Source organism: Bos taurus, chromosome 13 (assembly GCF_002263795.3).
Source record: "Bos taurus isolate L1 Dominette 01449 registration number 42190680 breed Hereford chromosome 13, ARS-UCD2.0, whole genome shotgun sequence".
Classification (NCBI taxonomy): domain Eukaryota; kingdom Metazoa; phylum Chordata; class Mammalia; order Artiodactyla; family Bovidae; genus Bos; species Bos taurus.
This window is the reverse complement of record NC_037340.1, coordinates 1524237-1539418: the sequence shown is the minus strand read 5'-3', so window position 1 is coordinate 1539418 and position 15182 is coordinate 1524237. Positions and strand designations below refer to the sequence as shown.

The following is a 15182-nucleotide window of genomic DNA, read 5'->3' as shown; positions in this document are numbered from 1 at the left end:
ATGATGACCCAATTAAAAACCATTGCATTAAAAATGCTTCTAGTATTAAGCTTTAAAATAAATATCTTAACAATTTTGTTTCCTTGCTGCCACCCACTGCTGTGAAAGTGTACATTGTTAATATTATTATTAATTAATACCTTTTTATGAGCAGAAGCTCACTGGTAGCTGTCAAAAGTTGAAGGCTTTTGACTGAATATGGTCTAGAAATGCACTTTTTTGGTCAGTGATTTTGCTTTAAAATATATAACTTAAATAATGGACAGTTTAATAATTTGGATTTATGGACTATTGAAACATTAGGAAATCTATCACCTGGAAACCACTAGCCCCATGGGAAATCTGGTAGAGCTGAGTTATCCTTGTCTCTTTGAGACAGATTTCATTCTTCAGTTTTCCTTCTTGCCCCTGGCCTGCTTTGTCATGGATGTTCTCTGCCTAACTTCTGTTGACATTTGAGTTTGCAACCCTTTTTTCAAGGCTAGTGTCATCTTGGAAGAAAGAGGCATCACGGTTGCCTAATTCCCATTCCTACACTAGATCTGGGTCTCAGATGTTCTTTTAGGTTTAACAGCAAAGGTCTCCCATCCCCTCCACCCACTTCCTGCTTTGGTGTTCCTTGAAAGTGGCGCCACGGGGAAGGAGGAAGCCCAGGAAGCCTCTGTGAGGAAAGCAGCTGCACCGATGCACATACAGTGCATGTGGGGCCTGGCGACCACACAGCTCCAGGCTCCCCTGGACCAGAGCAGAGACACAGCACAGATTCAGGTCTCTGAAGAAACAGAAACAGAAAATAATGGGAATCGCTTGCACAGCTTACTTTTTGAGAGGAATGCGTCCTTCTGGAGTGACTTGCAGCTTAAGCTTAGTATACCTGTTGGAGAAGCAGAAAACAGTGTTTAATTTTTTTAAAAAAAGCTTTTTATTGAAGAATCAAATGCATAGAAAAAGGCTTTTTCATATGTACAGTTGGCTTAATTTTTACCTATTGTCCAGGTTTCTGCAATCAGCACCCACATCAAGAAAAAGAATATTCTTATTTTAATAGAACCCCAGGAGCCCTTCTCATGCCCCTTCCAGAGCTGGTCCCCCAAGAGCAAACCATTATCCTGCCTTTAAACATTCAGATTAATTTTGCACTTTACATAATAGAATCACACTCTTTTATGGCTTCTTTCACTCAATATTATGTTTTCAAGATCCATCCATATATTTGCTTTTCACTATGAATCTTTCACTCTCATTGCTGTATGGTATTCCATTGTGTGAATATAAAACTGCACTTATCTCTTTCACTGCTTCTGGGCATGTAGACAGAGAGAAGGCATAGGAAAGCTTCAGTTCGGTTCAGTTCAGTTCAGTTGCTCAGTCGTGTCCGACTCTTTGCGACCCCATGAATCGCAGCACGCCAGGCCTCCCTGTCCATCACCAACTCCCAGAGTTCACTCAGACTCACGTCCATCGAGTCGGTGATGCCATCCAACCATCTCATCCTCTGTCATCCCCTTCTCCTCCTGCCCCCAATCCCTCCCAGCATCAGAGTCTTTTCCAATGAGTCAACTCTTCGCATGAGGTGGCCAAAGTATTGGAGTTTCAGCTTTAGCATCAGTCCTTCCAATGAACACCCAGGACTAATCTCCTTTAGAATGGACTGGTTGGATCTCCTTGCAGTCCAACGGACTCTCAAGAGTCTTCTCCAACACCAGAGTTTGAAAGTATCAATTCTTTGGCACTCAGCTTTCTTCACAATCCAACTCTCACATCCATACATGACTACTGGAAAAACCATAGCCTTGACTAGATGGACCTTGTTGGCAAAGTAATGTCTCTGCTTTTTAATATGCTTACAAACTCTATTGAGGAGTATATAACTGGGACACCAACTGCTCATGCACACAGCCATTCCATTCCTAGGTGTAGATGCGACAGAAATGCTTACAGCGTGTTCCCCAAAAGGCACGCTCTAGAATGACCATAGCAGCTATTCATAGGGAGATGCCTGTTGGAAGTGGACGTCTGCAATAGGCATGATGAGCCAACTAGCTGTTTTACTAGCTGTAACATGCTATGTCTACGTGTCACTTTCCACCAACATTCTGTGTGGCACAGCAGATTTTCCAGAAAGTCTGTTAGATGAAGAATGGTAAGGAGACAATTGAAACAACAACAAAAAAAAGCAGAATAAAGGGAGGAGGAGAGGGGAAGGCATGTAGGAAGGGTCCTGAAGGTGACAAAGTAATGCGATGAGAGGATGACACGAAAGAGCATTTGAGTAAACCTGTGAAGTCCGGGTTAACAGCAAAAGAAATTCAAGAAAGAGCATGAAAGAAATGTGGACTGGAGTCTTTGGTTTGGAATGATGGGTATGTCTTACAGAAGAGGGAAGACAGAAAGTTATTAAATAAAAATAGAGGACCACCTAGTAATGTTTCCATTTGTGGTTTTGATTTCAAGGCTTTCCAACCTCCTGAACATCCAGTGTCCAAACTGATCACAACCAGCTTTCCTACTTGCTCATCTGGCAGAAATCATTATTTTCCTTGGTCAAATAAATTTCAGAAAAACTATGTAATTCAAGAGTGACTGGGTACTCCTGATTTGCTTTTTTTCTTTTCCTTTTCATTCTGCTTTTCCCCTTACATTCTTTTTCTCCTTTCTTACTAACAGTTGCTATGATTGTCTAGAAGAACAGGAATCAGGACATCAGCTAACTGATTTAAGCTGCATCTATCAGAGATCTTAGACTCTGGAGAATTGAGTCCCATATGTTGTTTGTTCTCTTCCTCAGATTAATAATTGATACAATGCAGGCAGATGTAGGGCTGAAGACTCTCTGAGATGAATAATTTTTGATTCTGGGCATAGTTGCCAGGATTTAGAAGTATCTCCTTACTGAGTGTCAAAGGCATTGACATTCTCAGTGTAACACAGATGTAGAGCTCAGAGGAAAGAGCAATCTTTACTGGAAGTATTCCAATTCCAAGCAGTGAACCTATCAGTTCTCTAACAAGTCCCAGAGGGAAATTTATGTTTATCAATGTGAGAAGCCAGTGCAGCATAAACAAAAGACTCACAAAGGAGAAAGGAAACTGACTCAGATGAAGCAACACCCTTTGCAATAAAATTAGAGCTACTTACGCCTTTTCCAGAAATGCATCCCTGGACATGTTTTGGGCCAGCAGGTTTGTTGCCAAACTGAAAACCTCATTTGTCCATTCCTGAAAAATGTGAATCACACTTTCATTAGCTTAAATACTGTGCAGTCATTAGACATATGTTTTTAGCGATGCTACTAGGAAGACAAATTAGTTCAATTTGTATGCCTAAGGGTTTTTTCCCTTTTTTTCCCTCTGTTAAAATGACACAATTAAATTCAGATCACTGAATGACTACTCTTTTCCTAAGGAAATGGTCTTTACCCATGAACAAAATTTTACCTGCTTTTTAAAATACCTAGAGATAAGAGAACTGATGTATTGCCTTTAATAACCAAGTATGTCTCACTCTTTTTCTTGCATTATTAACACATAGAGAATTTTAAAATGTAGTCAATTATATTTCCGACAGGGCTTCCCAGGTGGCGTTAGTAGTAAACAAGCACCTGCCTATGCAGGTTTGATCCCTGGGTTGGGAAGATCCCTTGGAGGAGGAAATGGCACCCTGCTCCAGTATTCCTGCCTGGAGAATGCAATGGACAGAGGAGCCTGGCGGGCTACAGTCCATACGGTACCAAAGAATCAGGTATGACTGAAGCAACTTAGCACATATGCATATTTTCAACACATCTGCAAATAAGATCTTCCTATTTTACTACTCAAGTCAAAACAGCTACACCAGGGAATCTTTAAATGTTAATTACAGTTCTAGAAGTGTCTCAACTAGCTGCAGTCCCGGTGTCACACGGTACTCAGTACTGTTCCCTCCCCTCAGCTCTGTCCAGTCCTTACTGCTGTCCTAATCCCAATCCCTACCTCACACCACCCAACTCTGATTTCTCTTGGCATCCAAAATAAAAAATGCAAAAGAACAAATCTACAAAAAAAGCTGAAGTTCCATTCTGGGTGATGATCTGGAACACTCAACATTCTGGGCTGCAAAAAAAGTCTCTAAGAGAAGATGAGATAAGAGCTAAGTAATGTAATCATCTGATGTTGTAGTTGACTTGACTCCCTCTTCAATGTTCAACAGCTTTTCCATCTAATTTTGTTATTTCTACTATAGTTTTTATTGTTATTTTGTGTTTTGCCTCCTGGTTTATGATAATATGCAAATAATATGCCATCATGTAATACAGAAACAATAGAGGTAAAACTTGGGGTACCAAGTGATGGGGGAGGGAAAGGGACACTTTAAGCACAGTTTTGTGTATTTGTTTTTATTTTAAAATATTGAGCTTATTTAGAAAAATCAGCACAATATAAACTGCCACACAAATAGTTATCAATGACAGATGCTCCTATCCATTCAAATATAGATACATAACTCCTTAAATTAAAGATCTTTAATTTTCTTGAGAGTCCCTTGGACTGCAAGGAGATCCAACCAGTCCATCCTAAAGGAAATCAGTCCTGCATATTCATTGGAAGGACTGATGCTGAAGCTGAAACTCCAATACTTGGGCTACCTGATGTGAAGAACTGACTCATTGGAAAAGACCCTGATGCTGGGAAGGATTGAAGGTGGGAGGATAAGGGGATGACAAAGGATGAGATGGTTGGATGACATCGCTGAATCAATGGACATGAGTTTGAGTAAACTCCGGCAGTTGGTGATGGACAGGGAGGCCTGGTGTGCTGCAGTCCATGGGGTCACAAAGAGTCGGATACAACTGAGCAACTGAACTTAACTGAACTGAATTTTCCTTGACCATAAAGAAAGCTGAGCACCGAAGAATTGATGCTTTTCAACTGTGATGTTGGAGAAGACTCTTGGGAGTCCCTTGGACTGCAAGGAGATCCAACCAGTCAATCCTAAAGGAAACCAGTCCTGAATATTCATTGGAAGTACTGATGCTGAATCTGAAGCTCTGATTCATATACTTTGGCCCCGTGATGTGAAGAACTAACTGATTGGAAAAGAACTGACTGCAGCGTGGTGTGCTGCAGTCCAAGAGTTGGCTATGACTGAGCAACTGAACTGAACTGAATTTTCCCTGAAGACTTTTAAATTCTGGGGTTATATAAACTTAAGCAAAAAACATTCACATTAAGCACAGATCAATTTTGCACAAATAAGTGTGATCAAGCCACTTAAATTATCACCTGAAATAACTTGGACTTCAAAGAAAAATCTCAGATAACATTATACACCATATGTTCTGTAAAAAGATTCACATTATTCTGTGGGTTATAACTTACTGGCAGAATTTAGTGAGAATGGGGAGTAGCCTAAAATGAATTGGAAAAAAAGAAGGGAAGTTGTAACAAGAAAAGTAGAGTTGGGGAAAAATAAATTAAAAAAGAAAAGTAGAGTTTGGGGACTTCTGTCGTGGTTCACTGGTTAAGACTCCATGCTCAATTATGGGGGCTCAATTATGAAGCTGTCATAGTCCAGGTGAGAAGTATTGACACTCTACAGATTGTTAGTGGAGGGCTTGGGGAAGACAGTACAGAAGAGCTGTCAGTGAAGTAAACTTGATGGACACAGAGGAAAACTTTGGAATAACTATTAATAGCTTTAAAATAAAATGTTCTCAGATTAGATTACTTTAAACTAAGAGTAATAACTACTGGCACTGATTTTCAAAATATGTTTCTGGTATAATACTTAATATTTTTCAGGTTAGGGGTCAAACTGTAGACTTTTCCAACTCCAAGGAAACCTTGAGTGTGTGTGTGTTAGTTGCTCAGTCATGTCTGACTCTTTGCAACCCCATGGACTGTAGCCCGCCAATTCCTCTTTCCATGGAATTATCCAGTCAAGAATACTAGAGTGGGTTGCCATTTCCTTCTCCAGGGGATCTTCCCAACACAGGGATCAAACCCAGGTCTCCCACATTGCAGGCAGACTCTTTTTCACCATCTGAACCACCAGGGAAGTCCATGGCAACCTTATGCATTGGTAAAAGTATTTATAATTGAGGGCAGTGTACCATTTTGTATATTTACTGGGGGCCAATTGCACACCAGAAATAGGTACAGTGAAGGTATTATGAAGAGCTAAGGAGATTTAATTTGGCCTGACATTTAAGGTTGAAAGCTAAGACCTCTATTACATTCAGTTCAATAGAAATATAATGGGAGGTACACAAATATTTTAAAATTTCCAGAAGCCACTTTTTTAAAAGGTAGAAATAAACAGGTGAAATAAATTGAATAAATAAATTTTATTTAACCCAATATTTCAAACATATTATTTGCTATATAATCAACATAAGATTATTGGGCAATTTTCTTTTCTTCTTTTGCACTTGGTCTTTGAAATGAGGTGTGCATTCTGCACTTACAGCTATCTTAATTTGCACTGGCAACCTTTCAAGGGTTCAACAGCCACACATAGTTGGGAGTTGTGGCTGCGTTATTGGTCAGGACATGTCTTCTAGATCCTTTGCTCTTTCTATGGGTTCTTTATAAAGCCAGTTGAAGGACTGCATCATTACTACATTCACTGAACAGTCGTAGCTCATTCAGAAAGTAAGGCACAACTTATTTCATCACATTCTCAGAATGTGAGCATCTAAATTTCCAAGTATGGAATTCCTAGAATCCACTGATTTCCTGTAGCCTTCTGAGGTACGCAGAAGATCTAATCCAGCCTGAATCAAAGACTCAAGGTCTCAAGCAGTGACCAAGACAACTTTAGAAACAACACAATCCTTGGCTAGGTACTGTGTCAGTCCATATTATATGGAGCTAAAACAGCATGATATGTTGCAGTCCATGGGGTCACAAAGAGTGGGACATGACTTAGCAACTGCACAACAAAAAAACAACATGTGTTTACTTTGGGCTCCCCAGAACCTGAGACAGGATTTAGGAGAAATGGGTTTATAATGAAGTGTTCTTGGGCAACATTATCAGGAAGTGAGCAGGAATGGGAAGGGAAGAGGCAGAAGGGTGAAGTACCAAGCAAACTCTGCAGATGGTAATTTTGGTGTAATTCTTCCCTGTGCAGAACACTACTAAAACTTGAACTTTCTGATGAGCAGAAAGGGAGCTGGAGTTTGAAGATCCCTGTGCCTAACCTTCTTGGAGGGCACAAACAAAATTTTGTGCAGACCAGGACCCAGGAGAAAGGAGCAGTGACCACACAAGAGACTGACCCAGACTTGCCCATGAGTGTCCAGGAGTCTTTGGCAGAGGCGTGGGTCAGCAGTGGCCTGCTGCAGGGTCAGGGGCACCGAGTGCAGCAGTGCATGCATGGGACCTGTTGAAGGAGGTGCCATTATCTCATTACCTCCACCATAGTTTGGCCTCAGGTCAAGTTACAGGGAGTGAACACAGCCTCACCCATCAACAGAAAGTTGGATTACAGATTTACTGAACATGGCCCCACCTATCAGAACAACACCCAGTTTCCCCCTCAGTCAGTCTCTCCCATCAGGAAGCTTTCATACACTTCTTATCCTTCTCCATCAGAGGGCAGACAGACTGGAAACCACAATCACAGAAAACTAAGCAATCTGATGACATGGACCACAGCCCTGTCTAACTCAGTGAAACTATGAGCCATGCCATATAGGGCCACCCAAGACAGATGGGTCATGATGGAGTATTCTGACAAAACGTGGTCCAGTGGAGAAGGGGATGGCAAACTACTTCGTATTTTTGCCTTCAGAACCCCATGAACACCATGAAAAGGCAAAAAGATAAGACAATGAAAGATGAACTCCCCAGGTTGGTAGGTGCCCAAAATGCTACTGGAGAAGAATGGAGAAATAACACCAGAAAGAATGAAGAGATGGAGCCAAAGCAAAAACAACAGCCAGTTGTGGATATGACTGGTGATGGAAGCAAGGTCCAATGCTGTAAAGAGCAATACTGCATAGGAACCTGGAATGTTAGATCCATGAATCAAGGCAAATTGGAAGTGGTCAAACAGGAGATGGCAAGAGTGAACACTGACATTTTAGGAATCAGTGAACTAAAATGGACTGCTGCTACTGCTAAGTCGCTTCAGTCATGTCCGACTCTGTGCGACCGCATAGACGGCAGCCCATCAGGCTCCACCATCCCTGGGATTCTCCAGGCAAGAACACTGGAGTGGGTTGCCATTTCCTTCTCCAATGCATGAAAGTGAAAAGTGAAAGTGAAGTTGCTCAGTCGTGTCCGACTCTTAGCGACCCCATAGACGGCAGCCCATCAGGCTCCACCATCCCTGGGATTCTCCAGGCAAGAACACTGGAGTGGGTTGCCATTTCCTTCTCCAATGCATGAAAGTGAAAAGTGAAAGTGAAGTTGCTCAGTTGTGTCCGACTCTTAGCGACCCCACGGACTGCAGCCCACCAGGCTCCTCCGCCCATGGGATTTTCCAGGCGAGAATACTGGAGTGGGTTGCCATTGCCTTCTCCACAAAATGGACTAGAATGGGTGAATTTAACTCAGATGACATTTATATATACTACTGTGGGCAAAAATCCCTTAGAAGAAATGGTGTAGCCATCATAGTCAACAAGAGTCCAAAATGCAGTATTCATTTCCAAGGCAAACAATTCAATATCACAGTAATCCAAGTCTATACCCTGACCAGTAATACTGAAGAAGCCGAAGCTGAACAGTTCTATGAAGACCTACAAGACCTACTAGACTAATACCCAAAAAAGATGCCCTTTTCATCATAGGGGACTGGAATGCAAAGTAGGAAGTCAAGAAATACTAGAGTAACAAGCAAATTTGGCCTTGGAGTACAGAAAGAAGCAGGGCAAAGGCTAATAGAGTTTTGTTAAGAGAACACACTGGTCATAGCAAAAGCCTCTTCCAACAACATAAGAAAAGACAACCATGGACATCACCACATGGGCAACACCGAAATCAGATTGATTATATTCTCTGCAGCCAAAGATGGAGAAGCTCTATACAGTCAGCAACATCAAGACCAGGAGCTGACTGTGGCTCAGATCATGAGCCAAATTCAGACTAAAATTAAGGAAAGTAGGGAAAACCACTAGACCATTCAGGTATGACCTAAATCAAATCCCTTATGATTATACAGTGGAGGTGACAAATAGATTCAAGGGAATAGATCTGGTAGACAGAGTGCCTAAAGAACTATGAATGGAGGTTTGTGACATTGTACAAGAGGCAGTGATCAAGACCATCCCCAAGAAAAAGAAACACAAAAAGGTAAAACGGTTGTCTGAGGAGGCCTTACAAATAGTTGTAAAAAGAAGAGAAGTGAAAGGCAAAGGAGAAAAGGGAAGATATACCCATTTGAATGCAGAGTTCCAAAGAATAGCAAGGAGAGATAAGAAAGCCTTCTTCAGTGATCAATGCAAAGAAATAGAAGAAACAATAGAATGGGAAAGACTAGAGATGTCTTCAAGAAAATTAGAGATACCAAGGGAACATTTCATGCAAAAATGGGCATAATAAAGGACAGAAATGGTATGGACCTAACAGAAGCAGAAGATACTAAGAAGAGGTGGCAAGAATACACAGAAGAGCTATACAAAAAGATCTTCATGACCCAGGTAATCACGATGGTGTGATCACTCACCTAGAGCCAGACATCCTGGAATGTGAAATCAAGTGGGCCTTAGAAAACATCACTACGAACAAAGCTAGTGGAGGTGATGGAATTCCAGTTGAGCTATTTCAAATCCTGAAAGATGATGCTGTGAAAGTGTTGCACTCAATATGCCAGCAAGTCTGGAAAGCTCAACTGTGGCCATAGGACTGGAAAAGGTCAGTTTTCATTCCAATCCCAAAGAAAGGCAATGCCAAAGAATGCTCAAACTACCACACAATTGCCTTCATCTCTGGCTAGCAAAGTAATGCTCAAAATTCTCCAAGCCAGGCTTCAAGAGTACGTGAACCATGAACTTCCAGATGTTCAGGCTGGAATTAGAAAAGGCAGAGGAACCAGAGATCAAATTGCCAACATCCACCTGATCATCGAAAGAGCAAAAGAGTTCCAGAAAAATATTTACTCCTGCTTTATTGACTATGCCAAAGCCTTTGACCGTGTGGATCACAAAAAACTGTGGAAAGTTCTCAAACAGATGGGAATACCAGACCACCTGTCCTGCCGCCTGAGAAATCTTTATGCAGGTCAAGAAGCAACAGTTAGAACTGGACATGGAACAACAGACTGGTTCTCAATTGAGAAAGGAGTATGTCAAGGCTGTATATTGTCACCCTGCTTATTTAACTTATATGCAGAGTACATCATGAGAAACTCTGGGCTGGATGAAGCACAAGCTGGAATCAAGATTGCCGGGAGTAATATCAATAACCTCAGATATGCAGATGACACTACCCTTATGGCAGAAAGTGAAGAAGAACTAAAGAGCGTTTTGGTGAAAGTGAAAGAGGACAGTTAAAAAGTTGGCCTAAAACTCAACATTCAAAAAACTAAGATCATGGCATCTGGTCCCATCACTTCATGTCAAATAGATAGGGAGACAATGGAAACAGTGACAGACTTGATTTTTGGGGGGCTCCAAATCACTGCAGATGTTGACTGTAGCCATGAAATTAAAAGACACTTGCTTCTTGGAAGAAAAGCTATGACCAACGTAGACAGCATATTTAAAAGTCAGAGATATTATTCTATCAGCAAAGGTCAATCTATTTAAAGGTATGGTTTTGCCAGTAGTCATGTATGGATGTGAGAGTTAGACTAAAGAAAGCTGAGAGAATTGGACATAAAGAAAGCTGAGCACTGAAGAATTGATACTTTTGAACTGTGGTGTTGGAGAAGACCCTTGAGAGTCCCTTAGACTCTCCAAGGGTGAGTGATCCAACCAAGGTGATCCAACCAGTCCATCCTAAAGGAAATCAGTCCTGAATATTCATTTGGAGGACTGATGCTGAAGCTCCAATACTTTGGCCACCTGATGGGAAGAACTGACTCATTGGAAAATACTGATGCAGAAAGATTGAAGGCAGGAGGAGAAGGCGATGACAGAAGATGAGGTGATTGGATGGCATCAACGACTCGATGGACATGAGTTTGAGCAAGCTCCAGGAGTTGGTGATGGACAGGGAAGCCTGGCATGCTGCAGTCCTTGGGGTTGCAAAGTCAGACACAACTGAATGACTGATCTGAACTGAACTGTGCCTGTCAGTCTTGGGTCAGGGCTGCTGAAGGGGATGGCAATCCTCAGGCCTTTTCTGCTTTCCTTGATAGCAAAGGGGGATCTGGCATCCAGAGGGCACAGCCAACAAAGAGACATGGGTGCAGGTTGTTGAAAGTTAAAGCCAGTCCCCACAGGGTGTTGTGTGTGAACTGGTGAAACGGTTGGAGTGGATCTGGGCAGGGCACTGCTATGGGCAGCAGCAGAATAACAAATTCCAGGACGTTTGTTTGTGTACCAGAAGAAACTACACTGTGTAAATGGGAGATGGTAACCACAGGATCGGAGAACTGGTTCACACAGGTTCTGGAACCAGGCTGCTCAGACTTCCGTGTGCATACAGATCACTTAATGATTCTTGTTGTGTAGACAGATGCTGATGCGGATGCTGGGGACTGGCGGCAGAGAATCCTCATCCCAGGGGAGCGCCATGCTGGAAGCAGGAGGATTTACAGCCCTGACCAGAAACTTGGTAGAAATGTTGGACTTTAAGCTCCACACCAAATCATCTGACTGAAACTCTGCATTTCCCCAAGAAACCTGTATATATTTCATGCATATTAAAGTGTAAGCATTCTTCTGGGCCAGGGACAGCACTTTGAGGAGCAACCTGCTCCAGGACCTGACTTAGGAAGCATTACTCTAATCTTTGTCTACTTGCTTCCCAAGCAAAGAAGGAAATAATTTTAGCTATTAGTTTTAGAATAACCCCAAAGCCCTTCCAGCTGTATTAAGAACAATGTGGCTAAGAAGTGTGGCCAAAGCAGCTTAGAGCAGCCTTGGCTTATCATGAGATTATGACACAGTCTTAGCTTCAGGATAGATGGATCCTATACTGGCAGTGTTCTCATTTATCCAGTGCTGGGCCCTAGTTAGTACAGCTTTGGAAGGATGGCTTCTTATTTAATCTGGAGGATTTGTATTTCAACTTTCACAGGCAAAGTTCTGATGATTACCACTAAGCTGGGTTCAGCCCCTGCTGTCTAAATCCTGAAGCTCTTTAAGTTAAGTTTTCTGCCTTAGGATCAATCTCTTTTCCTGATAAGGACTACAGAGGCCCGAACTAGAGAAAACAGATCTAAAAATCACCTGTCATGGAATTTCATCTGGAGCTTAAATGCATGTGTTCTGTAACATGACTTCGGCAATTCCCTCACCCCAGGGTCGTTACTGAGATCTCAGTCTTGACATTATTAAATTTTCCAAACCTGTTACAAAGTTCTTGTTGTTCAGTTGATCAGTCACGTCTGACTCTTTGCCACATGGACTGCAGTGTACCAGACTCCTCTGTCCTCCACTGTCTCCCGGAGTTTGCTCAGATTCCTGTCCATCGAATCATTGATGCTATCTGATCATCTCATCATCTGCTGCCCCTTTCTCCTTTTGCCTTCAATCTTTCTAAGCATCAGGGTCTTTCCCAATGAGTTGTAGTCATGCTTCCTAAGGCCACTTGACTTCACACTCTGGGATGTCTTGCTCTAGGCAAATGACCACATCATTGTGGTTATCTGGGTCATTAAGACCTTTTCTACATCATTCTTCTGTGTATTCTTGCCACTTCTTCTTAATGTCTTATGGTTAGCTCCTTACTGTTTCTGTCCTTTACCATGCCCATCCTTGCATGAAATATTCCCTTGATATCTCCAGTTTTCTTGAAGGGATTTTTACTCTTTATCATTTTACTGTTTCCCTCTGTTTCTTTGCAGTGCTCACGTAAGAAGGCTCTCTTACCTCTCCTTGCTATTCTTTGGAACTCTGTGTTCAGTTTGGTATACCTTTCCCTTTCTTCCTTGCCTTTTGCTTCACAAAGTTACTCTACTTTTATTTCTAAAGTTATTTCAGTTCTGTTATTCTTGCCACAGGATTTATGTGTTTGCTTAATATTACTAACAATTGTTTCACAATGTTCAGTTGCTCTCATTGGTATTGTTTAAGTATTTACTAGGCACCGAGGCACCTACTATTTAGTATTAGTAGATACTTTGCATCCAACAACTTAATTCTCATAGTAATTCTCTTGGAGGCAGGTACTGTTATTAGTCTCATTTTACAGATGAAAATTTAAGGTTTCAAAGCTCTTATAAAACTTATTTATATCCTCAGAGCTAATAAAACAAGTTTGGGGTTAGATCACTGGTTTCTTAGGATCCAAATTCTATACTCCTAGATACTATGCTTTTTATCATTTTGTCCTAGATAATTTTAGGGTGGCTGAACATACAGTTGAACAAGATAAAAAAAAGATAAGTCCACGTTACTGTATTTAAAACACTGATTTACAGTTGCTGCGGGCTAGGCACTGTTCTAACATTTTTGTAAGTAACTAACTCATTGAATCCTCACAATCACACAGTGAGATATTAATGTTATTATCAGTCCAGTTTTACCATTGAGAGAGCTGAGACACAGAGGCATTCAATTCAAGCGTAAAGTCTCACATCTAGTTACAGGCACACCTGAGATTTGAAACCAAGAAGCTTGCCTCCGGAGACTAAACACCTTGCTAACTATGCTACAGTGATGAAACAAACTGCAAAGCTTATAAATACCTTACCACTATGTCATAATGATGGTAGAGGGGAAATGATAACAGGGCTGAGGTTGATCACAAAGTGTCAGTCCAAAGCCTTAGAACTTGGATAGAGGAAGTCACAGATTCAACTCAAACTTGACTGGACTCACATGAAGAGAGAGATTCAGTCCAAACTTTTGTATCTAGTCATGCCATGTCTACCAGTCATGCTGTTGTTCAACAAGTGTTCACAGTTCGGAGAACATTTCTCCTATTGCAATTCACACTTCTTAACTTTTTGGCTCAACTTATGAACACAAGTTGATATTTCTGTTTGAAATACAGATATTTCTGTTTCCCATTGTTCTGATGCATACTATCTTTAATATTTTAATGTATTGTTAATATTTCCTTTTTTCAGCATTACATATCTCTGTTATACCTGAAAATGCAGAAAATAGTAACTAACACATATCCAATGTAACAAATGGTACCATTTTGCGATATTTGCTTTAGTGCTTTTTAACTGTTATATACTTAAGACACTGGTGCAGACTTATTCTGTGTTGTTCTTCTGCTTGATTCCATTCTTCTTGCTTTCCCAGGAGCAAGCTCTATTTTGAAAAGTAGGCATTAAAGAATATCTATTTTCATATGATATTCTGAGGACAATGGTCTTTATCAGTGTTCAACAAACCCCTGAAGGCTAAATCCAGCCTGCCACCTGTTTTTGTAAATAAAGTTTTACTGCTACACAGCCATGCTCATTCATTTACATATTGTCCATGGCTGCTTTTGTTCTACAGGGGCAAAGTTGAATAGTTGCCAACACAGACTCCCAAAGGGCAAAATATTTACTGACTGGCCCTTAACAGAAAAAAATTTTGCCAGTCCTGGTATGGACTCCTATATGGCTATATAAAGTATTACATAAATCATATCAAACTGGATGCATCCTTTGGCCAGCTGCTATTTGCAATCAACACTATGTCTTTAAAATGTGTTCCTACTTCTCATTTAGATCAAAGTTATTAATTTTAACTACTAAACTATTCCACTATAAGAATGTGTGCTCAGTCGCTTGAAGTTTGACTCTGAGACCCCATGGACTGTAGCCCGCCAGGCTCCTCTGTCCATGGGATTCTCCAAGCAAGAATACTGAAGTGGGTTGCCATGCCCTGCTCCAGGGGATCGTCCCGACCCAGGAATCGAACCCATATCTCTGGCATCTCCTGCATTGCAGGCAGGTTCTTTACCCACTGAGCCACCTGAGAAGCCCTCCAGTTGCTTCTTATATATATAAGAATATAAAATTTATTAATCCTTTCTTTTGTTGATGGACACACATGGTTTCTTTGCACAAACCAACTTCCTGCTGCCTCAAGCCACATCCAGAAGTTTCTCTCGGGTAACTACTATCGTGATGTTTTCTTT

General features: G+C 41.2%; 1 protein-coding gene across 2 annotated transcripts in view; it reads right to left on the bottom strand.

Moving 5' to 3' along the window:
• Window positions 1–15182, bottom strand: part of PLCB1 (phospholipase C beta 1) — an 861266-nt gene that overhangs the window by 254737 nt on the left and 591347 nt on the right. For both annotated transcript variants that reach the window (XM_059892402.1, NM_174817.1), the window contains 2 exon segments: window positions 3139–3218; window positions 821–874 (listed from right to left, as the gene is read on the bottom strand). In XM_059892402.1, coding sequence (XP_059748385.1) covers window positions 821–874; window positions 3139–3218 — 134 coding nt within the window.